This window comes from Nerophis ophidion, linkage group LG24, assembly GCF_033978795.1.
Source record: "Nerophis ophidion isolate RoL-2023_Sa linkage group LG24, RoL_Noph_v1.0, whole genome shotgun sequence".
Classification (NCBI taxonomy): Eukaryota; Metazoa; Chordata; class Actinopteri; order Syngnathiformes; family Syngnathidae; genus Nerophis; species Nerophis ophidion.
The window spans coordinates 25243479-25271447 of NC_084634.1; the positions used below are offsets into that span (position 1 = coordinate 25243479).

At 38.1% G+C, this 27969-nt stretch overlaps 1 protein-coding gene across 1 annotated transcript in view; it reads right to left on the reverse strand.

Moving 5' to 3' along the window:
• Positions 1–483: 483 nt before the first annotated feature.
• LOC133542166 (transcription factor AP-2-beta-like) overlaps positions 484–27969 on the reverse strand; it is a 47587-nt gene continuing 20101 nt past the window's right edge. Inside the window, 1 exon segment of the mRNA XM_061886045.1 lies at positions 484–1196. Within this exon segment, the coding sequence (XP_061742029.1) occupies positions 911–1196 (286 nt within the window). The 3' untranslated portion in view covers positions 484–910.

Below are 27969 nucleotides of genomic sequence, written 5' to 3' on the forward strand. Positions count from 1 at the left end.
AATTCTTAAAAATTCCTATGATATGAATTCCTGGATTTTTCTTTTCACATTCTTTTTCTCACAGTTGAAGTGTACCTATGATGAAAATTACAGACCTCTGTCATCATTTTAAGTGGGAGAACTTGCACAATCGGTAGCTGACTAAATACGTTTTTGCCCCACTGTATGTATATATATATATATACATATATATATATATATATATATATATACATATATATATATTTGGATGGATAGATGGGCCACATTTTTTAACACAATGTGGCCCCTGTGTCGTAAAGTTTGGGGACCCCTGGCCTATGCATTGCTTTGACCGTGTGACCATTGGATTTGAGGATCATTATTGCGGGATGTTGGAATCAGCGTGAACCCCACTCCCCCCACCACCCACCCACCCCATAGTGTCATTAAAGCGATTGTTAGAAACGGGGCCTGCAGCACGCCTCTTGTAATAAAACACATGGTTTATTATCAATGTGATAGAAATGAAAGCACTGGACAATTCAAAGCATGTCTACCCATCATCAGCACCATGACAACAGCTCTAGAAGAACAGAAAAGAACAAACAGTGGATGAGTCCTTCCCACCTCCAGCCTTTACAAAGATCAAATCACAGAGAAATAGGCCTACTCCGAAATAGCTGGCACCTATTTACACAATCAACCATTTAAATTAATATAAATAAATATATACACGCATAAATTAACCCTTTTCCCCTCCATCATACCCACAATGCTTTTCTTGCATGACCCCCTCCTAGCCCCCCACACATTTGTGTTAGCTGCACCTCAGTCTCACAGGACGCCGGCATGGGGAGCAAAATGGATGTAACACATCAACCAGCATATCCTCGGGGGGAATGAAAGAAATGTAACGCCTGTTTCTCTGCATTTCTTCCTCCTGGTCCACTCATTTCCGCTGCTTCTCCTCTTTGTCGCCGGCTTTGTTGTCCCCGTGCCGGTTGTTGGAGGGGTTGTTGAGGAACATCTTGTCGAGTCCTTTGAGGGCCTCACTGAGGTAGTTTTGGAGGGCGGTGAGCGCAGCGCAGATGGCGGGCGAGCCAAAGCCGTGCGTGATGAAGGAGAAGTGGGAGAGGCAGCTCTGGATGCCGGGCTCCAGGATGGGACTGGGCCTTGAGTTGCCCAGGGGAGTCCTGTCCTGGGCCAGCAGGTCTGTGAACTCCTTGCAGAGCTGTCTGCCAGGAGGAGACAACAAAGTGGGTCACACATCAAAGTACTTGCATCCTACCTTTAGTTTAGTCTTTTTTTGAAGGGACAATGCACAGCAACATTAAAGGCCTACTGAAATGAGATTTTCTTATTCAAACGGGGATAGCAGGTCCATTCTATGTGTCATACTTGATCATTTCGCGATATTGCCATATTTTTGCTGAAAGGATTTAGTAGAGAACATCCACGATAAAGTTTGCAACTTTTGGTGCTGATAAAAAAAGCCCTGCCTTTAGTGGAAGCCGCAGACAATGACGTCACAAGGGTGAGGGCTCCTTACATCCTCACATTGTTTCTAATGGGAGCCTCCAGCAGCAGGAGCTATTCGGACCAGGAAAACGACAATTTCCCCATTAATTTGAGCGAGGATGAAAGATTTGTGGATGATGATATTGATAGCGAAGGACTAAAAAAAAAAAAGGCGATTGCATTGGGACGGATTCAGATGTTTTTAGACACATTTACTAGGATAATTCTGGAAAATCCCTTATCTTTCTATTGTGTTGCTAGTGTTTTAGTGAGATTAAATAGTACCTGATAGTCGGAGGGGTGTGTCCACGGGTGTCTTGAGGCCAGTCTCTGAGGGAAGTCACGGCAGATACAAGGACGGCGCAAACTCCACAGATTTCCGGTAAGAGGCGACTTTTGAACACAATTTTCTCACCGAAACCTGCCGATTGACAAGTGGTCACGAAACCATGTTCGCTTGACCGCTCTGATCCATAGTAAAGCTTCACCTCCGGGAATTTTGAACAAGGAATCACCGTGTGTTTGTGTGGCTAAAGGCTAAAGCTTCCCAACTCCATCTTTCTACTTTGACTTCTCCATTATTAACTGAACACATTGCAAAGGATTGAGCAAGACAGACGTCCAGAATACTGTGTAATTGCGCGATGAAAAGAGACGACTTTTAGCCGCAAATGGTGCCGCGCTAATATTTTCTGACAGTCCGTGACGTTACACGCACGCGTCATCGTTCCGCGACGTTTTCAACAAGATCACTCAGCGGGAAATTTAAAATTGCAATTTAGTAAACTAACCCGGCCGTATTGGCATGTGTTGCAATGTTAATATTTCATCATTGATATATAAACTATCAGACTGCGTGGTCGGTAGTAGTGGGTTTCAGTAGGCCTTTAAGATCAAAGACAGATATATTCTGTACCAGATTATATAGCTAAATAGCAAATTTCCATCTGCAGTCCCAGGCTGCCTAAATTAAAGGGATCCAAAAATCATGCAATAAAATCATATATCACGTAATAAAATTAAGAAAAGTCATGGACACATACTTAATATACAATACATCATCACACAAAGACAATACATGCTCTTGTTTATAGCTGTCATCATTTGTAAAAACAACCATGATTTTAACAGACACACCTCATAATTTACAAGAAAAATGCTGACATGAATAAATATAATCCACATTAAGTTGATGTGTCAAACATAGTGCCCACCCTAGTGACCGTGTGAGCAGCTTTGATTGCTCCTAAGCCACTTTTTAAAGGGGAACATTATCACCAGACCTATGAAAGCGTCAATCTAAACCTTGATGTTGCAGAAAAAAGACCATATGTTTTTTAACCAATTTCCGAAGTCTAAAAGGGTGAATTTGGCGATTGAAACGCCTTTCAATTATTCGCCTGTCAGAGCAATGACCTTTCACCCGTGACGTCACATCGTGAAGCGACCCGCCATTTTCGCAAACACATTACACACACCAAGTCAAATCAGCTGTTATTTTCCGTTTTTTTGACTGTTTTCCGGTACCTTGGAGACATCATGCCTCGTCGGTGTGTTGTCGGAGGGTGTAACAACACGAATAGAGACAGATTCAAGTTGCAACAGTGGTCAAAAGACGCGAAAGTCCCTTGTTTGTTTTGCACACTTTACGGACGACAGCTATGCTACGACAGAGATGGCAAGAATATGTGGATATCCTGCGACACTCAAAGTAGATGCATTTCCAACCATAAAGTCTACGAAATCACAAAGGTGAGTTTTGTTGATGTTATTGACTTATGTGGAGTGCTAATCAGACATATTTGGTCACAGCATGACTGCAAGCTAATCGATGCTAACATGCTATTTAGGCTAGCTGTATGTACATATTGCATCATTTTGCCTCATTTGTAGCTATATTTGCATCCAGCCTTTCCCTCCACCCACATTTCATGCCAAACAAACACATACCAATCGTGGCTTAGAAGGCGATGGCCGAATTTGTCCGCGCTTCCTCTTGTGCCGCTGTCTGTCGTGATATGGCTCAAAAGCTTCTGTTTATTCTTTAATTTTGTTTTCGGTACCTGCCTCCACACTCCAAACACCCGTTTCAATACTTGCGTAATCTGTTGAATCGCTTACGGCGCTGAAATCCGAGTCTGAATCCGAGCTAATATCGCTATATCTTTCTGTGCTATCCGCCATGTTTCTTCCTGTGTGGTCACGCTGTGATGTCACAGGATAATAGACGGGTGGATATAACGACGGTTAAAATCAGGCACTTTGAAGCCGTTTTTCGGAATATTGCGTGCTGCGTAAAATTTTGAGAAAAACTTCGAAAAATTAATTAAGCCACTGGGAACTCAATTTTATTTGTTTTAACCCTTTAGAAATTGTGATAATGTTCCCCTTTAACTTCAATTGTAAATGAAGAGTAATCTTTTAAACTTTTCAAGTTTGTTGTAAGGTCGTTCCATTCCTTTATGGCTTTATATGAAAAGGCTGATTGTGCAAAAATATGTTTTACATCAGGGCGACACTTTGGATGTATCCCCACTTTTTGGTCTTAAATGTAATTATTTTATATTTATAAGACTCCTGAAGAGCTCCCACCCCACTCTAAGACCCTGTCTATATTGAGCCAAATAACTCCTTAAACAAATAATTATTTAGCCCAAGCCTCGTGTCAGCCACACTAAATCATCGTTTAAGGCACGGGTCTGCAACCTGTTGCTCCAGAGCCGCATGTGGCTCTTTTGCATCATCCTTGTGGCTCTCTGGAGCTTTTTCAAAAATGTATGAATATAGAAAAGAGATGGGGGGAAAAATATTTTTTGTAGGAGGACAACATGACACAAACCTCCCTAATTATTAGACATCCCAGTGTTTGTATCAAACAGGATTCTCTGATGAGAGTATTTGGTGAGCACCGTTTTGTCCTAGTAATTTTGGCGGTCCTTGAACTCACCGTAGTTTAACGTGTATAACTTTATTCAATGATGCCAGAGAAAGACGTATTTATTTCACTCATTTTTTTTTTCTCATTTTGTCCACCAAACCTTTCATACTGTGTGTGAATGCTCAAAGGTGAACTTTGTTGGTGTTATTGAATTGTGTTGAGTGCTTATCAAGCCTATTTGGTCATTGCATGACTGCAAGATAATCGATGCTAACATGCTATTTAAGCTCGCTGTATGTACATAGTACATCATTATGCCTCATTTGTAGGTATATTTGAGATTATTTAATATCTTTTACTATTATCTTCTTTCTATATAATTTAGTTTTGCATGTCTCATGACACATGATCTGTATGGAATATTGGGTGCATTTCAGATAATTGTTTGTGTGCCATGTTGTTCCAGACCACAGCAAACATTACCTAGCGTGCCAAAGATTGTAATAAATCTATTAAAAGAAAACAGCCTGCCGTTTCCTTTAACTTGGACACACACACCTATACCTTTGGCCATTCTGAGCCAGTTATTTCCAGGATTTATCTCACCTTCTTAGTAGCCTCTGATTTACTAATGGTTTCTAATGTTGTAAAAATATGTAGAATAAATATATAGCATTTCAACATTTCTGTCAACGAAGATTTGCTTTAGCCTGCGACACATAGTCATTTTGATAGTAGGCTATTATAGGTAATATAGACACTTACGTCATGTGTTGCCTTCACTATAAGACTTACAGTATATACGGCTTTGAATTTTTCGCGAATCCAGACGGATTTGTTTTTTGTATGTTTGGTCGCTCTTTCAGCGTTTTGGGTTACCGACCCCTGGTTTAAGGTTTCCCTCCTTGGATAATTTGTTTACACGGGAAAGTGCGTCGTGTATTTTTTGAATCTACGGCTCTTTGCTTTGGGTGGACTCAGCGATCCTTTACAAACTGAGTTTGGAGAGGAAGTGACGCCAGAAAGACCGCGTCCCACACAGGAAGTGACGTCAGAAAGAACGCGCCACAGCCAGCTTCATAACTGCACCGCAAAAAGTCAGTGTTAAAAAATTTAAAAAAAATTAGGAGTATTATACTTGAACTAAACAAAATTATCTGCCAATAGAACAAGACATTTTGGCTTGTCAAGACTTTCCGAAACAAGTAAAATAAGCTAAATTTAATGAACCCAAACATACCTTAAATTAAGTAGATTTTCACTAAAAACAAGTGCACTTTTCTTGGTAGAAAAAAAACAGACCTTTTTACTCAATATGTTGAAAAATATTCTTGAATAAGTAAATGCTAGTGCCATTATCTTGACATAATTATATATACGCTCGGCATCATGATTTTTTTTTATGCTTGTAGTAAGAAATTATTACATTCAAAAAGTAGTTTTATACTTGTGAGTGTTAATGACACAGCTTTGGATCAGCTGATATTCTAGTTCCAAGCATGTTTTATTCAATATAGGTCATCAAATCTCAGCTACAAGCTGTGATATCTTACTGAAATAATTTCGGACCGAAACCCTTAAAACAAGTAAAACACTAACATAAAATCTGCTTAGTGAGAAGAAATATCTTATCAGACAGAAAATATGCAAATATCACCCTTATTTGAGATATTTAATCTTACTTAGATTTCAGTTTTTGCTGTGCGGTTGGAGGTAACCACTGGAAAGATGGAGGCGAGTCGTCCAGACATGCCCATGTTTCTCCTTCCTCTACATGTACAGACGCCTGTTGAAATCACACATGAATACCTGAAGAGTAAAAAACCGCGTGATTGCAGCTATTTTGGATACAACACTTCTCAGACGGCAACATAGCAAGGTTGAGCAACGATTTTGGATAAGGCCTGGAAGAACGGCAGCCTGATGGGATATGTTTATCAATGAGTGTGTTGTGCTAGACCAGTGGTTCTCAACCTTTTTATCAGTGATGTACCCCCTGTGAACATTTTTTTAATTCAAGTACCCCCTGAATCAGAGCAAAGCATTTTTGGTTGAAAAAAAAAAATAGATGAAGTACAATACAGCACTATGTCATCAGTTTCTGATTTATTAAATTGTATGAGTGCTAAATATTGCTCATTTGTAGTGGTCTTTCTTGAACTATTTGGAAAAAAAGATATAAAAGTAACTAAAACCCTGTTGAGTGGACAAGGATAATGTTAGGTGGGATAAATCCTGTATGACTTTTGGCGGCTTGGTGTAGAAGTGGCCTAAAACTAACATCTCCGCCCCCACATACACACATTAACTTAGGCCTTTTTAGGGGCATGGGGCTAAAGGCTCGCAAAAGTATCTTTAAACCCCACAAATTTTTTGGTGTTTTGATTTAAGTTCTGTCTTTTGGTATTTGACAAAATGCTGCAGACAAATTCTATATAAAGTAGTCATACAACCTGTCACTATTCACTTAAATAGGATTATAAACATGTCAAGTTCCCCCTTTACATAGTGTGATGTAGAGATTCATGATTATCATTAGTGAATAATAATAATCATAATAGTAATTATCGTAATAATTAAAGCTGTCAAAATTAACAAGTAACCTCACGTGATTATCGCATTAATCGTGGACACACTTAGAATAATAGTGCAATTTATTTCGACCTACAAGGTCTTTTACTTTTTTTTTTATGTAATATATATATATATATATATATATATATATGTATATATATATATATATATATATATATATATATATATATATATATATATATATATATATATATATATATATATATTCAATTTTTATTTTTTTTTCAAGCTCTTTTACCTTAACCGCTATACATTCAGTGACCAGATCGATGCATACGTCAAAATGAGTGAGGAGACTCCGACTGGTGTACTCGCTGGCAAATTCCTCTCCAAACAAAAAACTGTTACCAGGTTTTGTGCAAACAAAAGCAAATGCGTTCAAGCAAAATGTTTTTTTTTTTTTTTTTTAAAGTTACAAGGTGTTATTCGGACAATAAACATGCATTTCTGTACAAATATTGTGGTCTTTTCTGAAACAAATGTTAATTTTGCAAGCAGTTAATCACCTGTGATTAATCATGATTAATCCAAATTCCAAAATTTGATTAATGATGATTAAAAAATATCATTTGACAGACATATTAGATTTTCAAAAGAATTATTTGTAACGATACTTAATCTTAAATATTTATTAAGGTTAGTTTTTTTTTTTTTACCTATCCTGTTTAGCTACTCAGGAAAATAATATTATTGATGTAGATGATAATATCAGCTGTACAGATTTACTGTCATGATCCGCTGCCCGGATCATGTCTTATTCTGGTTTTGGTTCCGTTTTGTATCACATCTTGTTAGTGTTTGTCTTCCTTAGTTCCTGGTGGCACTTCCTGTTTGTTCCGTGTCCATAGTCACACATTAGTGTCACCTGCCTCTTGTTTTTTACGCGCACTTGCCTCATGATGACCACCTTTATTTAAGCCTGCCTTTTCTGTTGATTCACTCTCGCATCCTAGTTTCTGTTCCGTGCAACAGGTGACGACGCTGTTTCCCAATCGTGGTAAAGAACTGTTTCTTGTACTTGCTAGGTTCCGCGCTATGCTTCTTTTGTTTGTTCCCCAGCTCACATGCTAGCGCTTTTAGTTCTTTCTAGCTCCCATGCTAGTTCTGTTTGTTTTGCCTTTAGTGCCTTATGCAAGTTCTGTTGTTCTTAGTCTGTTTTGTAGTATAAATAAATCATCATTTCTTACCTTCACGGTGTGTCCAGTCTGACTGCATAATAGACAGAACGAACCCGCACCACGATGCCAGCTAACCGTCACATTTACATTACAAAAAGAGAATTGTAAGATACTTTATTTACCTTACCCTATTTGTATTTGACTTTATTAAATGGTTAGGTAAAATGTTACTGAACAAAACAGTTTTCTTTTTAGTAATATAGAAATTTATCTAGCGCTGTTTATCTATTTTATGGAGGAATGTAGTTAATCACAGAACTGGCACCCAATGTTGTTGAAAAAGTACATTTTAAATCAAGAATCGATTCTGAATCGAATCATTGCCCCTAAAAATCTAATCAAATCGTGCAGTGTCCAAAGATTCACCGACCTAATAATAATGTATTATTATTACAATATTATAGAGATGTAACGATAAACGGTATAATGATAAACCGCAGTATTACCGTTTGAAATTAAAATTATCATGAAACTGTGATTGATAACACTGATAAATTTGGGGACCGTGTTTTTCCCTGCCCTGATGTGGGATCTGAACTGAGGATGTCCTTGCAGCTTGTGCAGCCCTTTGAGACACATGTATTTTAGGGCTATATAAATAAACATTGATTGATGTAGCTTAAATGCTAACGTGAATACAAAAGACAACGAAGGGGTTATGTTTTTTCTCCATTCAAATACTTCCCTGTGGTCGACATAACACATAGTGGTGGTTCTTTGGTCAAAATTCTGCATAAATTGTTTTTTGCAGACCATCTTCAAGCCGCTTTCTGACCGTCTCTAAGAGATGCGCCTTTTTGTGGGTCTTATTTACGTGCCTCCACTTGGACTGCGTCTTCTTCCCATCTGCCCTGTTGTAGTTTATAGCGCTTCCATAGCGTGTCTACAAACAGATGTAGGTTTAAAATATACGCTACTTCATATTAGAAATGGCAACAGCAGAGGATGCATGTGCATGTACGAGCCAGTCTGCCCCACAACGATAGAGAAAAAGAAGTTGCTTATTGACTACAGCGTGGACTACAATGGCGGCCTCGCGCAAATTACTTTGGATGAAAGTCTATATCCGCTGACGTCACAATTGGGAAAAATGTCACTTATGGAGAAAATTCCAAATGGCCCGTTAAGAGGAACCATGAAGGAAGGCAAGGTTGTTTTTGTAAATAATTCTACCATGCCTCCGTGGTTTGTTTTCAAATGTTTAGGTTAGCAACCCTTAATGTTGAAAGAGCCATTTTGGACCAAAAATACAAAAAAAACTAATATGTCTGAAGCCACAAAAAGTTAAAAGCCTTATGTAAGTGTTATAATGAAGGCAACACGTTAACTTAGACTTAGACTTAGACTTTGACAAACTTTAATGATGCACAAGGGAAATTCTTCCACACAGTAGCTCAGTTCCAATGATGGAAAGTGTAAGGATGGAAAGGACAATGCAGGTATAAATAGACTAAATATAGCGATATAAAATATAACATATATACGTAATATTTACATGGTATATGTACTGTATATTATATATATTAATATATTATATTATGTCTAAATCATATATACAATATATAACAATTACCATGTACAATATTACCGTATATGTGACAGCTGCAGCATAAAATAAAGGGTAAATCCAGCAGATTTAAGTACAGTATGTGTGTAAGAGGGTTATATAACTCCTGGAAAATACTGACCTAAAACTGACAAATGTCTAGATGTGTGTGCCCAAGTTCAAGGAAACGGCAGCCTGTCTCCTTCTGATGGATTTATTACAATCTTTGCAAGCTGAATAACGTTTGCTGTGGTCTGGAACAACATGGCCCACATTCATAGATGCAGCCAATATTACATACAGATAATGTGTCATGAGACATGCAAATATAAATTAAATAAACAATGGACATAAGTAAACAAAATTAAATGAACTCAAATATACCTACAAACGAGGCATAATGATGCAATATGTACACGCAGCTAGCCTAAATAGCATGTTTGCATAAAAATAAAATAAAAATGGTAAATGGTTATATTTGTATAGCGCTTTTGTACCCCTTTTTAAGGAGCCCAAAGCGCTTTGACGGTATTTCCACATTCACACACACATTCACACACTGATGGCGGGAGCTGCCATGCAAGGCGCTAACCAGGACCCATCAGGAGCAAGGGTGAAGTGTCTTGCCCAAGGACACAACGGACGTGACTAGGATGGTAGAAGGTGGGGATTGAATCAGTAACCCTCAGCTTGCTGGCACGGCCACTCTACCAACTTCCCCACGCCGTCCCAATGGATGCATGGATTATTAGCACTCCATGCAGGTCAAAAACATCAACAAAGCTCACCTTTGTGCATCCACGCACAGTATAAAATGTTTAGTGGACAAAATGAGACTAAAATATGTCTTGCTGTGGCAGCGTCAGAGAAAGTTGTATGTAAACAAACTACGGTGCGTTCAAGGGCCAACAAAATTAGTTGGACAAAACGGCACTAGCCAAATACGGTCATCAGTGAAGCATAAACACAAACATATTAAACGGTGGGATTTCTAACAATTAGGAAGGTTTGTGTCATATTTGTCCTCCTACAAAAATGTTATTAAAACAACAAATATATTTTTCTCCCATCTTTTTCCATTTTTTAAAAAAGAGCCGCATGCTGACCCCCACTTTAGGACTTATGCAGATCCTGGATACAGAAAAATTGGTACCAATAGGTAATACAAGTTGGTTTTGAATATGATGTACCTTTTAAGATCATTCCCCATTAAAAACCGACATACCCCAATGGGCACTTATGTCAACACATTGTTGTCTGTACATTTGTATACATACATATATACATACATCTATACAATTGTGTACATTGAACCTACAAGCTGTGCTCTCTTAGAGTGACCGTTCTCTACTCAAAGCAGTATGAACACGGGAAGTGAATTTGCCTGACCTCACATACTGTAAACCGGACGTGACGCCCCCAACCCTCTCCTTTTTTGTGTCATTAAAGAAACACTAAAACGTTTGCAAATTAAAACTGAGGAAGATAAACACTCGAAAGCGAACAATACGTCTCTTAAGTAGCCAGAAGAATGTTATTATATAACATGTCCTATCCTTAAAAAATATTGATACCTCTGTTTCAAACATTAATCAAGGGTCCTTGAACGCACCGCAGTTATGTGCAATGAAATTAAGTGAAACTTAAACCGACGCCGCCTCAAATAGATTGATCTTAATTTATATGTCTTTCCTTTGTTGGTGACACGTGTTTTTTTTGTTTTGTTTTTTTCAGAAATGTGATATTTTTGTAGACGTCATGATGTCAGTGAAGTGTTTTCCCAGGAGGAATTAACCATTTTCCATTTGTGCACATGCGTGTAGGTTGTGTTGCGTATTCCTAATTTTTTTCCAACAAGCTTATTACTGAACTGTGACAACAAAATGTAATTTTTCTTAACCTTCATGATGACATGTTTATTAACTGGGAGATTTCAATGGCAGAAACACATCTTTAAATCTTTACAAAATCCCAAGATATGTGGCCCTAAACGACAAGTCTTTATACCAGGGGTCTCAGACACGCGGGCCAGTTGCGGCCCGCGAGAAGTTATCCTGCGGCCCCCACCATAATATGAAAGTTTAATATTAGTGCGGTTCGCAAGTTTTATATGAATGGCGCTTGACAGCTTTGTGTTATTTGGGTCCAAATGGCTCTTTCAACATTCTGGGTTGCTTACCCCTGCGTTAGTGGAAAAGCGGCAAATGAGTGAAAGCGACTGAGATGTTGCCATGGAGACGAGGGTTTTCTTAAGTGCCTGGCTGCAGTCACACCGCAACACCTGTCCGTCAGTCCCTGATAACCTGGACCAATTCAAACTTTTTTTTGTTTAATTTGCATTGCCTCACACGATGAACACTGCATATATTTCTATATGACGCCAGATAACACTCCGGGAGCCGTCACTATTTTGCGCTGCCTATCCCGGTACTTTCCCAGCTATTATCCGCCGACCGCTGTGTTGCTGTAGGGAGGAAAATCGGAACGACACACATTGCGGAAAAAAGATTATTCTCCGTGCGTCGGCTGAATACAAATATATTCCACAACCCCAAACATGTCTTTTTTTAAAGCCTACAGTGAAGAGAAATGTTAGTGGTGAGCAAAGACAATTCCAGGAAAAGTGGGATACGCAATATTTCTTTGTAGAGTACAGGGGCACCCCGATGTGTCTTATTTGCACAGAAAAAGTTATTATACAACTAGAAATACTGAGGAGTATGCAACATTTTTTTTTAAGAAATCTTTTTTTGCGGCCCAGCCTCACCCAGACTCTGCATTCGGTGGCCCTCAGGTAAATTGAGTTTGAGACCCCTGGTTTATACCAAAGGTCGGACATCACAAAAAAATGTGTAATTCTGACAACAGAAATACACCAAAAAAAACAGATCTTGGTTCTCAGGAGGAGTTACTTGTATCCTTATGTGTGACAACATTGAGGCAGTTTAATATACTGGTTGTACATTTCACAGGAAGGCATGTATCTTTTACAGTGAGGGAGCCAAAATGGTTTGCTTTATTTGAAAGTACCACTTTTATTTGTTTTATTTACAAATTATATTTGCCACAGAAAACACCAGTCGGAGTCTTCTCACTCATCTTTGCACTGATGCATGCCACCCTCAGACCTTCAGGTAGCCATCCACAGTCAAAATAAATTAAGTGATTAATTTGCATTGAAACATGCTTAATGCTATGATCTTTTGTGATTAATCACATGAGTTAACTTGATAAATAAATGTTATTTTTTTTATAATATATAAGATAGCTGGCAATTAGAGCGCAAGTTGCCAGTTTGCAATTAACGCACTCGTGCCAAGTAACGATTAGCGCTGCTATACAGTGTTATTTAAATACATATTACTGTAAACTGTAGACTAGGCCTGGGCCATTATTTTGACTCGGGGGCCGCATTTAGAGAAAAAAATGTGTCTGGGGGCCGGTATATCTATTTTTAGGAACACTGATACAAAACCTCGCAGTAATGTCTGATTGAATGCTGAAAACGTTATGACAGAACGCCTTACAAAACTAAATGGAATTTTAAATTTTTCTATGAAGGATAAAACACTGAATATTGACATAATATGAATGTCACACCGCCTTTCGATCGACATATATTACAATCAAGTGGAACGCGACATGAATGCAACAAACAGTGAAATATGAGCGCGATGAGTACAAAATAAACCCACCTACAATCTAATATATATCTGATATTCGCTGAATTTCCCCCCAGGAATCAATAAAGTACTTTCTATTCTATTCTATTCTATTCTATTCTATTCTATTATATTCTATTCTATTCTATACATCACTAAGCTTTAGAACATTTTGTTGTGAAAATCTCCTTCCGCGTGTGTGGGAATGCTTCCCGCTGCTTGGTGACTCGTCTGAGCTGCTGTGACGTAGATGACCATAGTAACTCATTAGATGACCATTGTAACTAATTAAATTACCATAGTAACTAATTAGATTACCATAGTAAGTGGTATTTCATCCATAAGCGCCGATTCAAACCATTGAAATACTTTTTATAGTTGAAGACTTCCGGTCATTAGAAAACATGACTGCACATCGTAATGGCAGCTACAGTTTTCATCTTAAAGATCTAAAAAAATTATTTGGGAATGTCCGGCGGGCCAGATTGAAAAGCTCAACGGGTCGCATGTGGCCCCAAGGCCTTACTTTGCCCAGGTCTGTTGTAGACTAAAAGCCACTACTTTTTTCTTACACTTTAAACTCTGCGAATTTTAAGACGGTGCAGCTAATCTATGGATTTTTCTTCACTGACCACTGTCACCAAAAAGGAATGGACAATGAAGGTCAAGGCAAAAGAGATCCCTAGATTGATTGATGTAAAATGTTCTTCATCACATTGTTTACTTTGACCTGTCCATTAAGGATGTGATTAATTTATGATGGCTCAGGTGTGATTCACTACAATAGGGCCACACAGCACACTGGATTCCAGTGAATTGAAATACCACAACACTGGATATTGTTCAGATAAGTTACATTTAAGAACTTGCACACAAAGCAACACCGGAAGTGACTATGACGTGCGCATTTTCCACGCATGCGTATTAGGTCGCATTGCACCGGTGGACGAAGGGGGTCTTAAACAACCATTGTGTATGTGTGGACACGGATAAGGTTAGGTGGGATTTACCCTGGATAACCTTAGTGTAGAAGGGGCCTAACAGTTTGGGGTTACAGTGCATGCACTTTACAACTGGCCTATGACTTTTCTGGTGGACATTATTTTGATTATAGCATGGGGACAATGGTTATTACAGGTAGAGATGTCCGATAATATCGGCCGATAAATGCTTTAAAATGTAATATCGGAAATTATCGGTATCTGTTTCAAAAAGTAAAATTTTTTACATTTTAAATGCCGCTGTGTACACGGACGTAGGGAGAAGTACAGAGCGCCAATAAACCTTAAAGGCACTGCCTTTGCGTGTAGTCACATAATATGTGCGTCTTTTCACACACACAAGTGAATGCAAGGCATACTTAGTCAGCAGCCATACAGGTCACGCTGAGGGTGGCCGTATAAACAACTTTAACACTGTTACAAATACGCGCCACACTGTGAACCCACACCAAACAAGAATGACAAACACATTTCGGGCGAACATCCGCACCGTAACACAACATAAACACAACAGAACAAATACCCAGAACCCCTTGCACACTAGCTCTTCCGGGACGCTACAATACACACCCCCGCTAGCCCCCTACCTCGACGCCACCCCCCCAACCCCGCCCACCTCAACCTCCTCATGCTCTCATAGGGAGGGCATGTCCCAAATTCCAAGCGGCTGTTTTGAGGCATGTTAAAAAAAAAACAATGCACTCTGTGACTTCAATAATAAATATGCAGAGGTGGGTAAAGTAGCCAGAAATTGTACTCAAGTAAGAGTACTGTTACTTTAGAGATTTATTACTCAAGTAAAAGTAAGGAGGAGTCACCCAAATATTTACTTGAGTAAAAGTAAAAAGTATGTTGTGAAAAAACTACTCAAGTACTGAGTAACAGATGAGTAACCTGATTACGGCAACAAATAATGCACAACAACATAAAAATAGCAGTGAGCAAATTCAGAGCCATGAATATCTCTTAAGCAACTAAAACAATAATATATTTTAAATAATACTACATTAAAATTAAAAAAAATAAGGCACATTGAGCTTAACTTAACAGCACCTTAGGCTCAATAGGCATTGATTGATTGATTGATTGAAACTTTTATTAGTAGATTGCACAGTACAGTACATATTCCGTACAATTGACCACTAAATGGTAACACCCCAATAAGTTTTTCAACGTTAATCAATTACTTAATAAATGACCAAGTCGAGGTGATCTACCTCATATACACATATACATACACACACATATCATACACATATACATATATATATATATATATATATACATATATATATATATATATATATATATATATATATATATATATATATATATATATATGTATATATACATACATTTATATATACATATATATATATATATATATATATATATATATATATGTATATATACATACATTTATATATACAGTATATAATTTATATGTATTTACTTTGCCGTTTTTGTTGACATGTTAAAGGTGTTTTAATGAATATACATGCATGTTTAACACATAGATTCCTATCTTTCATGAAGACAAGAATATAAGTTGGTGTATTACCTGATTCTGATGACCTGCATTTTAGTGCTGATAACGTCCACTTTTTCAAATGGAGGAGAAAAAAAGTTCCTCTTTTCTGTCTAATACCGCATGAAAGTCGTTGGTTTTTGGCATCTTATTTGTCCAGCTTTCACATTCGTTTTTATACACCTTACAAGAAATACATCGGCGGCAAACTCCGTAGCTTGCTAGCTTGTTTGCGCTGGCTTTCGGAGACTCTTATTTTGTTAGCGCAGGCGCGATGCAGCGGCACTTTTATTGTGAATACAGGAACTGTGCGATCAATCTTTAGGCTTTTGACGGGAAGTACGGTTGAAATAAAAAGTGCCTTTTTTCCTTTACACTTTTTATTGATTGATTGAAACTTTTATTATTAGATTGCGCAGTACAGTACATATTCCGTACAATTGACCACTAAATGGTAACACCCCAATACGTTTGTCAACATGATTAAGGCGGGTCATGTGACCGCCTGGCTCTGTTTGATTGGTCCAACGTCACCAGTGACTGCATGTGATTGGTGAAACGCAGGCATGCGTAGATCCTACTTTGAAGCTCTGTCATAAACCAAAACAAACATTAACAGATCGATAAAAAAAAAAAAAGTAGCGACTAGCGAGCTGAATGTAGATAAATGGAGCGGCGTAAAAGTAGCGTTTCTTCTCTATAAATATACTCAAGTAAAAGTAAAAGTATGTTGCATAAAAACTACTCGTAAAAGAACAATTTATCCCAAAAGTTACTCAAGTAAATGTAACGTGCCTTGTTTGCATTTTTTTCCATAACTTGAGTTGATTTATTTTGGAAAACCTTGTTACATTGCTTAATGCGTCCAGTGGGGCATCACACCAAAATTAGGCATAATAATGTGTTGATTCCACGACTGCATATATCGGTATTGGTTGATATCGGTATCGGTAATCAAGAGTTGGACAATATCGGAATATTGTGTATCGGCAAAAAAGCCATTATCGGACATCCCTAATTACAGGTCATGTTAAAAGCCTACTAAAACCCACTACTACCGAAAACGCAGTCTGATAGTTTATATATCAATGATGAAATATTAACATTGCAACACATGTATATACAGCCTTTTTAGTTTACTAAATTACAATTTAAAATTTCCCGCGGAGTTTCTTGTTGAAAACGTTGCGGAATGATGACGCGTGTTTGTGATGTTATTGGTTGGAGGGGACATATTAGCCCAGCACCACACACGGCTAAAAGTCGTCTGTTTTCATTGCATAATTACACAGTAATTTGGACATCTGTGTTGCTGTATCTTTTGCAATTTGTTCAATTAATAATGAAGACTATAAATAAGAATGCTGTTGGTGGAAAGCGGTGGATTGCAGCTGTCTTTAGCACCAAGACACAGCCGGTGTTTCTTTGTTTGTTGTGAAACTTTAACACAGAGCGGTCAAGCGAACATGTTTCTCTACGTCAACCAGCACGTTTTTGGATGGGAAAAGTTAGCTCTTATCGGAGACTTCAGTGGATTATGCGACTTCCTCCTGCAGCTCAAAATGGCAGCTGTGATCTTCGCTCTTGCATTGGCTTCTTTGAGAGACACTGACGTCCACCGCAGCCATCCGACTTTCAGGTATGGCTTTACAATCTCACTAAAACACTATTAAAACAATAAGTAGAAAAGGGATCTTCCAGAATTATCCTAGTAAATGTGTCTAATTACATCTGAAACGGTCCCACTGCTGGTACCTGGAGCCGTCGTTTTTTTTTGTTTTTTTTTTTGTGCTTCACTAACTTTCCTCATCCACAAATATTTCATCCTCGCTCAAATTAATGGGGAAATTGTCGCTTTCTCCATCCGAAAAGCTCTCACTGCTGGTGGCTCACATTATAAGCAATGTGAGGATGTGGGGAGCCCTCACACCCGTGACGTCACGCGCACATTGTCTGCTACTTTCAGTAAAGGCAAGGCTTTTTTATTAGCGACCAAAAGTTGCGAACTTTATCGTCGACGTTCTCTACTAAATCCTTTTAGCAAAAATATGGCAATATCGCGAAATGATCAAGTATGACACATAGAATGGACCTGCAATCCCCGTTTGAATAAGAAAATCTAATTTCAGTAGGCCTTTAAAATAACAGTGAGGACAGTGTAGGATAGCATAGGACCAGAAAAGCCTGCTGAGGATGATATAAAACAGAAACTCTGTTGTTTTTGTTTCACAATATTATCCTGAGAACCAGCATTCTGCTTGTTGTTGGTCTTTTTATGTTAGAAGTACATATTTATAAAAATAAAAAAAAAAACACAGATCAGCAAAACACAAATGTCCACTGCAGAGGACACTATAGTGCTATCCGACATTTGTGTTTCGAAAAGTGATAATTCATGAGTAATCTATAAAACAAAAACACAACCCCGGCAGTAATACATTCATATGTGTATTGTTTTGTTGTTCTTCAATAACAACTTAGACTGAGCCTCTCTCCTCCCGTTAATCAGATTTTACTGATGTTACGCCGAAGTATAAAAGTGCAACACTGCCTGTGTTCTTGTGTTTGTGGATCTCTCCGGAGATCATTCTTATTGCGCTCAAAAACAAAAAAAGAAGGTAAACACAACATGGATTTATAAACTATTTAGTAGAAAATCACAGTAAAAGTTAAGTACTGAGAACAGTGAGTGTTGTTGCAACATATTCAGATTTGTTGCCATCGAAAGGTTACAATTTGTCATGTTTTTAAAGCAGTTTGTTAATCGAGTTTTTTTTATTGTAACCCACTGGAGGGAAGTGGGGGGCAGGGGGGGGGGGGGTTGATATTTTGTGAGCAAAGCGTGGATCATTATTGTTCTCTGATCCTTTGTTTTGTGTGTAGATTTCCATGTCTTCCAAAAAATGATGTCTTTACTTCCATTTCTTCCTCACATTAAATGTCAATTGGAATTCAATTTACATTTGAGCTGACTTTATTTATGGAGGCAGATAGTTTTTGATAAACAACATGTAATTATACATCCGTGTTTGGATTACCGAAGTCAAATGGGGACTTTTTATTTTTATTTTATTGTACACAGTCTGGTCCGTCTTCAAAACATGCCAAAACATCTTCTCGGAACAATCACACTTTTCTGGCTCCAAAATAAAAACGCTATGCTTTACATCCGGTTTAACTACATTAAGAAAATAAAAAAGTCTTGCATTACGGCCAAGTTTTGTCAAATATGTTTTGTAATATGTAATATTTGCAGGAAAATAAATATTGGTACAGTTGAGTAATATTAAATGATGTTTAACAGGCCGATTTCGAGGCGTGGACTTTGGTGCGGTTTGTTTTCCCGTGGTGCAAAACGACTGGATCGGACACGGCGTGAAGGTAAGGACATCTTTTAATTTTAATTCGAAAAGTACAAACAAAACAAAGTTGTTCAACAGAAGGCGCTCTCAGAGGAGGTACAAAACTTGGCTATGAAACAAAACTATTACTACTACGTGAACTATGGACTGAAAACAAAACTTGCAAACTATGGCATGCATAACAAAACTTACGGGGAACGAAAAAAGAACATGGATCATCGGCATTGAGCAAGGGTGCGTAGAGGGTGATGTCGCCAGGCTGACTGCCTGGCAACTACAGGCTTAAATCGGTGCAGTGATGACAGGTGCGTGAGTCCAGACAAATCAGGTGTGTGAGTAGTGAACACATAACAGGTGAAAACTGATGGGTTGGCATGGTGACAAAACAAACAAGAGTGCCCAATGAATCCAAAACAAAACAGAACGTGACCATAAAACATGACAGCCGAATGTTGCAGTTTATTAATAAAAGATTAAAATATTGTCATGCAGTAATATGAAGACAATTAACTTGTACATCATGAAATGTACACAATATCACGATTACAGATTGCCAAACATCTTTGATATTCAAAGCATGATCGTAACAATCCAAGTGTTAACTGTGAAGTGAATTATATTTATATAGCACTTTTTTAGAGACCCCCAAAAAAGTGTTTTATATAGTGAAATCCATTATCTACATATTTGTGCAACACTTCACTTCACATTTTTCATTATTAATGCGTATATCCATCCATCCATCTTCTTCCGCTTATCGGAGGTCGGGTCGCGGGGGCAACAGCCTAAGCAGGGAAGCCCAGACTTCCCTCTCCCCAGCCACTTCGTCTAGCTCTTTCCGGGGGATCCTGAGGCGTTCCCAGGCCAGCCGGGAGACATAGTCCTCCCAACGTGTCCTGGGTCTTCCCCGTGGCCTCCTACCGGTTGGACGAGCCCTAAACACCTCCCTAGGGAGGCGTTCGGTGGCATCCTGACCAGATGCCCGAACCACCTCATCTGGCTCCTCCCGATGTGAAGGAGCAGCAGCTTTACTTTGAGCTCCTCCCGGATGGCAGAGCTTCTCACCCTATCTCTAAGGGAGAGCCCCGCCACACAGCGGAGGAAACTCATTTCGGCCGCTTGTACCCGTGATCTTATCCTTTCCTACTGGCTCCGCTGTGAACGGGACTCTCGCTGCTGTGTTGGATCCGCTTTGGACTGGACTCTCGCGACTGTGTTGGATCCATTATGGATTGATCTTTCACAGTATCATGTTCTCATATGTTCTCATAGTCATCAGTATAACAGTATCATGTTCTCATAGTCATCATTGTCACCGACGTCCCACTGGGTGTGAGTTTTCCTTGCCCTTATGTGGGCCTACCGAGGATGTCGTAGTGGTTTGTGCAGCCCTTTGAGACACTAGTGATTTAGGGCTATATAAGTAAACATTGATTGATTGATTGATCCTTTCGGTCATGACCCAAAGCTCATGACCATAGGTGAGGATGGGAACGTAGATCGACCGGTAAATTGAGAGCTTTGCCTTCCGGCTCAGCTCCTTCTTCACCACAACGGATCGGTACAACGTCCGCATTACTGAAGACGCCGCACCGATCCGCCTGTTGATCTCACGATCCGCTCTTCCTTCACTCGTGAACAAGACTCCTAGGTACTTGAACTCCTCCACTTATGGCAGGGTCTCCTCCCCAACCCGGAGATGGCATTCCACCCTTTTCCGGGCGAGAACCATGGACTCGGACTTGGAGGTGCTGATTCTCATTCCAGCCGCTTCACACTCGGCTGCAAACCGATCCATAATGTGTATACATTTGTATTTAAACATGGAAGTGTAGCTCCTCTCCTCTAAACGCAAGGGCTTCTACAGCAGGAATACTATTTCTGTATTCCTACAAAATACAAAATCTGGCATTTGTTTTATTGTCTTTTTTTCTGTTGAGATGTTTAAAATGCAAAATGTTAAAAATACATTTTATTAAAGCAAACTAATTGTCAAGTTATGGTATTAAAAACTTGAAAAAGATTTGTCTTGGATATGTACACTTGATGGAATGATGAAAAACATGTTTATCTGCAATCATCACGATTCTTTTTGAGTTAATTATGAACAATGTGATTAATCATGATTAAAATTGTAAGTTTGTTATATTACCATTTCTTAAGGGAAAATGAGCTTTTAAAAGTCACTAAAGATGTTATTTTCCTATTGATACTTGTAGAAAATGCACATCTTTTTGCTAATTACAAAACATTTGTGTTTTGAGGCTATTTCTTGCCCCCGAAAATTAAATTAACCAAAAACCTAATGTCCACTGACGTTTGTTTTTCAAAGGCTATTTCTTTCCCTTCAAATTATAAATTGACTAATAGATTAATGTCTACTGCAGTGGACGTTTGTGTTTTGAAGGCCATTTATTTCTTCTGAAAAACAAATTGACCCAAAAATTTAGTAAATCCTGCAATACTTATTTTCCTGAAAAAATATATAGCCCAAAATGTTAATGTCCTTTGTAGTACACATTTACACTCTGAGGGCTATTTCTTTCCCCCAAAAAATAAATACAAATGGACCTAAAACCTAATGTCCACTACAATGGACATTTATATTTTAAAGATGTTTTCTTTTTCCTGTAAAATAAAGGCACCAAAAAGTTAAGTTTAGGGGCGGTATAGCTCGGTTGGTAGAGTGGTCATGCCAGCAACTTGAGGGTTCCAGGTTCGATTCCCGCTTTTTCCATCCTAGTCACTGCCGTTGTATCCTTGGGCAAGACACTTTACCCACCTGCTCCCAGTGCCACCCACACTGGTTTAAATGTAACTTGGATATTGGGTTTCACTATGTCTAAAGCGCTTTGAGTCACTAGAGAAAAGTGCTATATAAATACAATTCAATTCACTTCACTAATGTCCACTACAGTACAGGTTTGTGTTTTGAAGGCTATTTTTTTTTCCTACAAAATACATGGACCAAAAACCTAATGTCCACTGCAGTGGAGATTTGTGTTTCAAAGGCTATTTATTTACCCTGGAAAATAATTGACCAAAAACGCAATATCCACTGCAGTGGACGTTCATGTTTTAAAATACTTTTTTCCCCCCAAAAAATTAAATGGATCAAAAACAAAGTCCACTACATTTGACGTTTATGCTTCAAAGTGTATTTTTTTTCCTCGAAAAACAAATGCACCAAAATATGTATCAACTCCTAAAGTGGTTATTTTCCCCAAAAAAGAAATTGAACAAAAAGTTAATGTCCGCTAAAGTGCACAATTTTTTTTGTTTGTTTGTTTGTTTTAAAGGCCATTTCTTTCCCCTAAAAGATACATAGACATTGACATAAAACCTAATGTCCACTGAAGTGGACATTTATGTTTTAAAGGCTATTTCTTTTTCTTATTAAAGAAATGCACCAAAAAGTTCATGTCCACTACAGTGCACGTTTGTGTTTTGAAGGCTATTTATTTTCCCTACAAAATAAATAGACCAAAAATATAATGTCCACTGCAGTGGACATGTGATATTTGAAGGTGATTCATTTACCCTGGAAAATAATTGACCAACAAAGCAATGTCTACTGCAATGGACATTTATGTTTTAAAGGCTATTTCTTTTTCCTATTAAAGAAATGCACCAAAAAGTTCATGTGCACTACAGTGCACGTTTGTGGTTGGAAAACTATTTCTTTTTCCTACAAAATAAATAGACCAAAAATCTAATGTCCACTGCAGTGGACATGTGTTTTTCGAAGGCTATTTATTTATCCTGGAAAAGAATTGACTAAAAAAGCAATGTCCACTGCAATGGAAATTTATGTTCTAAGGGCTATTTCTTTTTCCTATTAAATAAATGCACCAAAAAAGTTCATGTCCACTACAGTACACGTTTGTGGTTTGAAGGCTATTTCTTTTTCCAAATAAATAAATGGACCAAAAACCTAATGTCCACTGCAGTACATGATTGGCTACTTCTTTTTCCTACAAAATTGATGGCCCAAAAATCTAATGTCCACTACAATGGACATGTGATATTCTGAGGCGATGCATTTACCCTGGAAAATAATTGACCAAAAACGCAAAGTCCATTGCAATGGACCTTTATGATTTAAAGGCTATTTCTTTTTCCTATTAAAGAAATGCACCAAAAAGTTAATGTCCACTACAGTACACGTTTTTAGTTTGAAGGCTATTTCTTTTTCCTTCAAAATTAATGGACCAAAAATCTAAAGTCCACTACAGTGGACATGTGATATTTGAAGGCGATTCATTTACCCTGGAAAATAATTGACCAAAAGTGGAGTGGACATTTGTGATTTGAGGGGTATTTCTTTCCACCAAAAAATAAATTGACCAAAAAAATGTAACTTCCGCACAGTGATTATTTTCCCCCAAAAAGAAATAAACCAAAAAGGTTATTGTCCAACACAGCAGACATTAGCGTGGACTGTTTCTTTATTCTGGAAAAGAATTGACCAAAAACGGCAATGTCCACTGCAGTAGACAATGATGTTTTGAAGGATATTTATTTTTCCTACAAAATAAATGGACCAAACACTGCTGCAGAGGACATATCTTTTTTTAAGGCTATTTCTTTACCCTGGAAAAGAATTGACCAAAAACACAATGTCCATTGGAATGGACGTTTATGCTTTAAAACAGTGGTGTCAAAGTCAAGGCCTGCAGGCCGGATCAATGATCTATGGCCCCGGGATGATATTTGATTAGTTTTAGCAGCGGCCCTCAGGCCGCAGCCGCCTGCTGCTGTTTTGCACGCACCAATACTCATTCAGTGTTGGCGCTAGGAATTTTCAAAATGGGGTCTCAGGGACCCCATCAAGTCATAAAAATAGGGTCCCACAGTCATTTTTTGGGGTCCCACTTTTTTGTAAGTGTTTGGAAAACAAATGATAAATGTATACATTATGCTGTTAAATATCACATTTTCTATTGTGCTTTGGAAAAAGGTTGTCATAAACGTTACTTATTACAGTAAAAGAAAACATATGTACATTTATTTAGTTATAAACAATCATTCACTTTCTTCTTTCCTTCATGGATCTAAACTTTACCGCTGCCGGTATTTTTTCTCTATATTTTTATTGTAGTATTTTCAGAACATGTTTGTTCAATTTTTGGCCAAAGTGAGACGAAGAAAACAATCTGAAGTTGTCTTTATTTTTTGGTTTTAATTCCATAATTTTAATAGTCCGGCCCGCGTGCGCACAGATTTTCTTCCATGCGGCCCATGAACTAAAATGAGTTTGACACCCATGCTTTAAAGGCCTACTGAAACCCACTACTACCGACCACGCAGTCTGATAGTTTATATATCAATGATGAAATATTAACATTGCAACACATGCCTATACGGCCGGTTTAGTTTACTAAATTACAATTTTAAATTTCCCGCGGAGTTTCTTGTTGAAAACGTCAACGGCTAAAAGTCGTCTCTTTTCATTGTGCAATTAAATAGTATTCTGGACATATGTGTTGCTGAATCTTTTGCAATTTGTTCAATTAATAATGGAGAAGTCAAAGTAGAAAGATGGAGTTGAAAAGCATTAGCCTTTAGCCACACAAACACACGGTGATTCCTTGTTTAAAATTCCCGAAAGTGAAGCTTTACTATGCATCAGAGCGGTCAAGCGAACATGGATCCCGACCACTTGTCAACTGGCAGGTTTCGGTGAGAAAATTGTGGTAAAAAGTCGCCTCTTACCAGAGATCTGTGGAGTTGGCGCCGCCCTTGTATCTGCCGTCGACTTCCCTCAGGGACTGGCCTCAAGACACCCGTGGACACACACTCCTCTGACTATCAGGTACTATTTAATCTCACTAAAACACTAGCAACACAATAGAAAGATAAAAGATTTCCCAGAATGATCCTAGTAAATGTGTCTAAAAACATCTGAATCCGTCCAAATGCAATCGCCTTTTTTTTTTTTTCCTACTAGTCCTTCGCTATCAATATTATCATCCACAAATATTTCATCCTCGCTCAAATTAATGGGGAAATTGTCGTTTTCTCGGTCCGAATAGCTCTTGCTGCTGGAGGCTCCCATTATTAACAATGTGAGGATGTAAGGAGCCCTCACCCTTGTGACGTCATTGTCTGCTACTTCCGGTAAAGGCAAGGCTTTTTTATCAGCACCAAAAGTTGCAAACTTTATCGTGGATGTTCGCTACTAAATCCTTTCAGCAAAAACATTGCAATATATCGAAATGATGACGTATAATACATAGAATGGACCTGCTATTCCCTTTTAAATATGAAAATCTCATTTCAGTAGGCCTTTAAAGGCTATTTCTTTCCCCTAAAAAAAAACTGAGCAAAATTTCCATCCATCTTCATGTCTCCTCGCGGGGTAACGTGCAGCAACGAACCAACACTTTATTAAAAATGCACTAACTTTAATTTCTCAATAATGCAATTTCAGGATTTTTTTTATTAAATAAGCAATAGGTTTTTTTTTGTGTGTGTGTGTGTGTCAAATTTGACATTCTCAAGAGGCCCTGTTCAACTTCAGCAAATCATCCTCTGGTTTTGGGTTCAATTTATATTCAAGGGATCTCATAGCTTCCCCCCTCCACACACACACACACACACACACACTCTGCACGAGGCCTAAGGGCAGCATTGCAGCAAATGAGTGACAGGCTGTGCAGGCCCGAGCCCAGCTGGGGTTAGTTGAGTAGAGAGGAGAAGTCTCCACCCGGGGCTACACTTAAGGCTCTCGCTGTTGTTTTCTGGCGACTTGAAACACTTCGCTGATAAATAATGAATTTCTAAGAGGCACCGCCGACACAGAATAGTGGAACAGGTTCAAATCTGAGCATCAAACATGCACAGTCTGGGGAACACATTGGCGATACCGACTATTTCGTAACTGGAATTACTTGAGAACTACCTTTTTTTTCCTGACATTTCTGCAAATGTCTTGATCTTATCAAAAATATAGTCCTTTATGAACATTGTCCTCTGTAGTTGACATATTTCTCGTCAAAGTTACGCATTTTTGATAAAAAACATGTTTTAAAAAAAAGCGGCTTTTTTGCACTACCACATTGTAAAATAAATTGTAAAATCACAACAAATTACTGGCTAATAATTTCATTGCTTCCACAGTAACATTTATAGTAATTTAGTGTAACTACACAGCTGTTAATCTATAATTAATTACAATAAAGTCACACCACAATGCTGTAACTTGTTAAATATCTTATTATTAGGCATGTGGGGAAAAAATCAATTTGAATACGAATCGCGATTCTCACGTTATGCGATTCAGAATCGATTCTCTTTTTTTTTTTAAATGTATTTTATTTTATTTTTTTTTTATCAATCCAACAAAACAATATACAGCAATACCATAACAATGCAATCCAATTCCAAAACCAAACCTGACCCAGCAACACTCAGAACTGCAATAAACAGCAGCAATTGAGAGGAGACACAAACACAACACAGAACAAACCAAAAGTAGTGAAACAAAAATGAATATTATCAACAACAGTATCAATATTAGTTATAATTTCAGCATAGCAGTGATTAAAAAATCTCTCATTGACATTATCATTAGACATTTATAAAAATAAAAATAAAGAACAATAGTGTCACAGTGGCTTACACTTGCATCACATCTCATAAGCTTGACAACACACTGTGTCCAATGTTTTCACAAAGATAAAATCTATTTTTTGGGGTTTGTTTAATAGTTAAAACACATTTACATTATTGCAATCAGTTGATAAAACATTGTCCTTTACAATTATAAAAGCTTTTTTTTTTTTAAATATACTACTCTGCTAGCATGTCAGCAGACTGGGGTAGATCCTGCTGAAATCCTATGTATTGAATGAATACAGAATCGTTTTGAATCGGAAAAATATCGTTTTTGAATCGAGAATTGTGTTGAATCGAAAAAATCGATATATAATCGAATTGCGACCCCAAGAATCGATATTGAATCGAATTGTAGGACATCCAAAGATTCGCAGCCTTACTTATTATAGTTGCTTACTCCCTCACTTAAACAGTATATCGCCACCTAGTCTACAGAAGCCCTTAAGAGACCAAGAATACAGTATATTATTGATATTACAGACTATTTTACTGTGAAACAGTTTATTGTTGTGAAATAAGGATATTACAGTATTTAACTGTGAAGACCTACTGTTAAATTCTGTGAAACCCTTGTTCATTGTATTCCAGTGCAGAGGATGCTGGTTCATGAGAGGAGAACATACTGTATAAATATTTTTTGCTTAACATTAGTAGAAGATGCTGTGCACATTTAGCCTGTAAGGCAAATATATATGCTATTGTCAGTTTAACAATATCGACACAATATTTACACAGGCTTGCCGTCACTCTGTTATATGTCCCCCAGTGATAATAATACTTGATAGTTGTTACACAAAGAAATGCAGTTTGTGTGCCGTAATCAATGCATGGGCTTACCTGGGCTGGAGCCCAGGTAAACCCATCCAATCAGGGACCCTCGGTTTTGACGGCGAATTGCAATGATTGGTGTTGATATCTGTCTGTCACAGACGGATATCATTGTGTACTCTCTCTCTCTATCGGCTGTGTTGTCCGAACGGGGCGTGATCCCAAGTTTCCGGCGTGAGAGGCAAACGTCTTGATTACTGAGCTAAAATCTTGTAGTTGACTGGCCTCCTTTACACATGCATAAACGAGCATGCGGTCACAAAGATTTATTCATGATTTTTTTTTTTTTTTT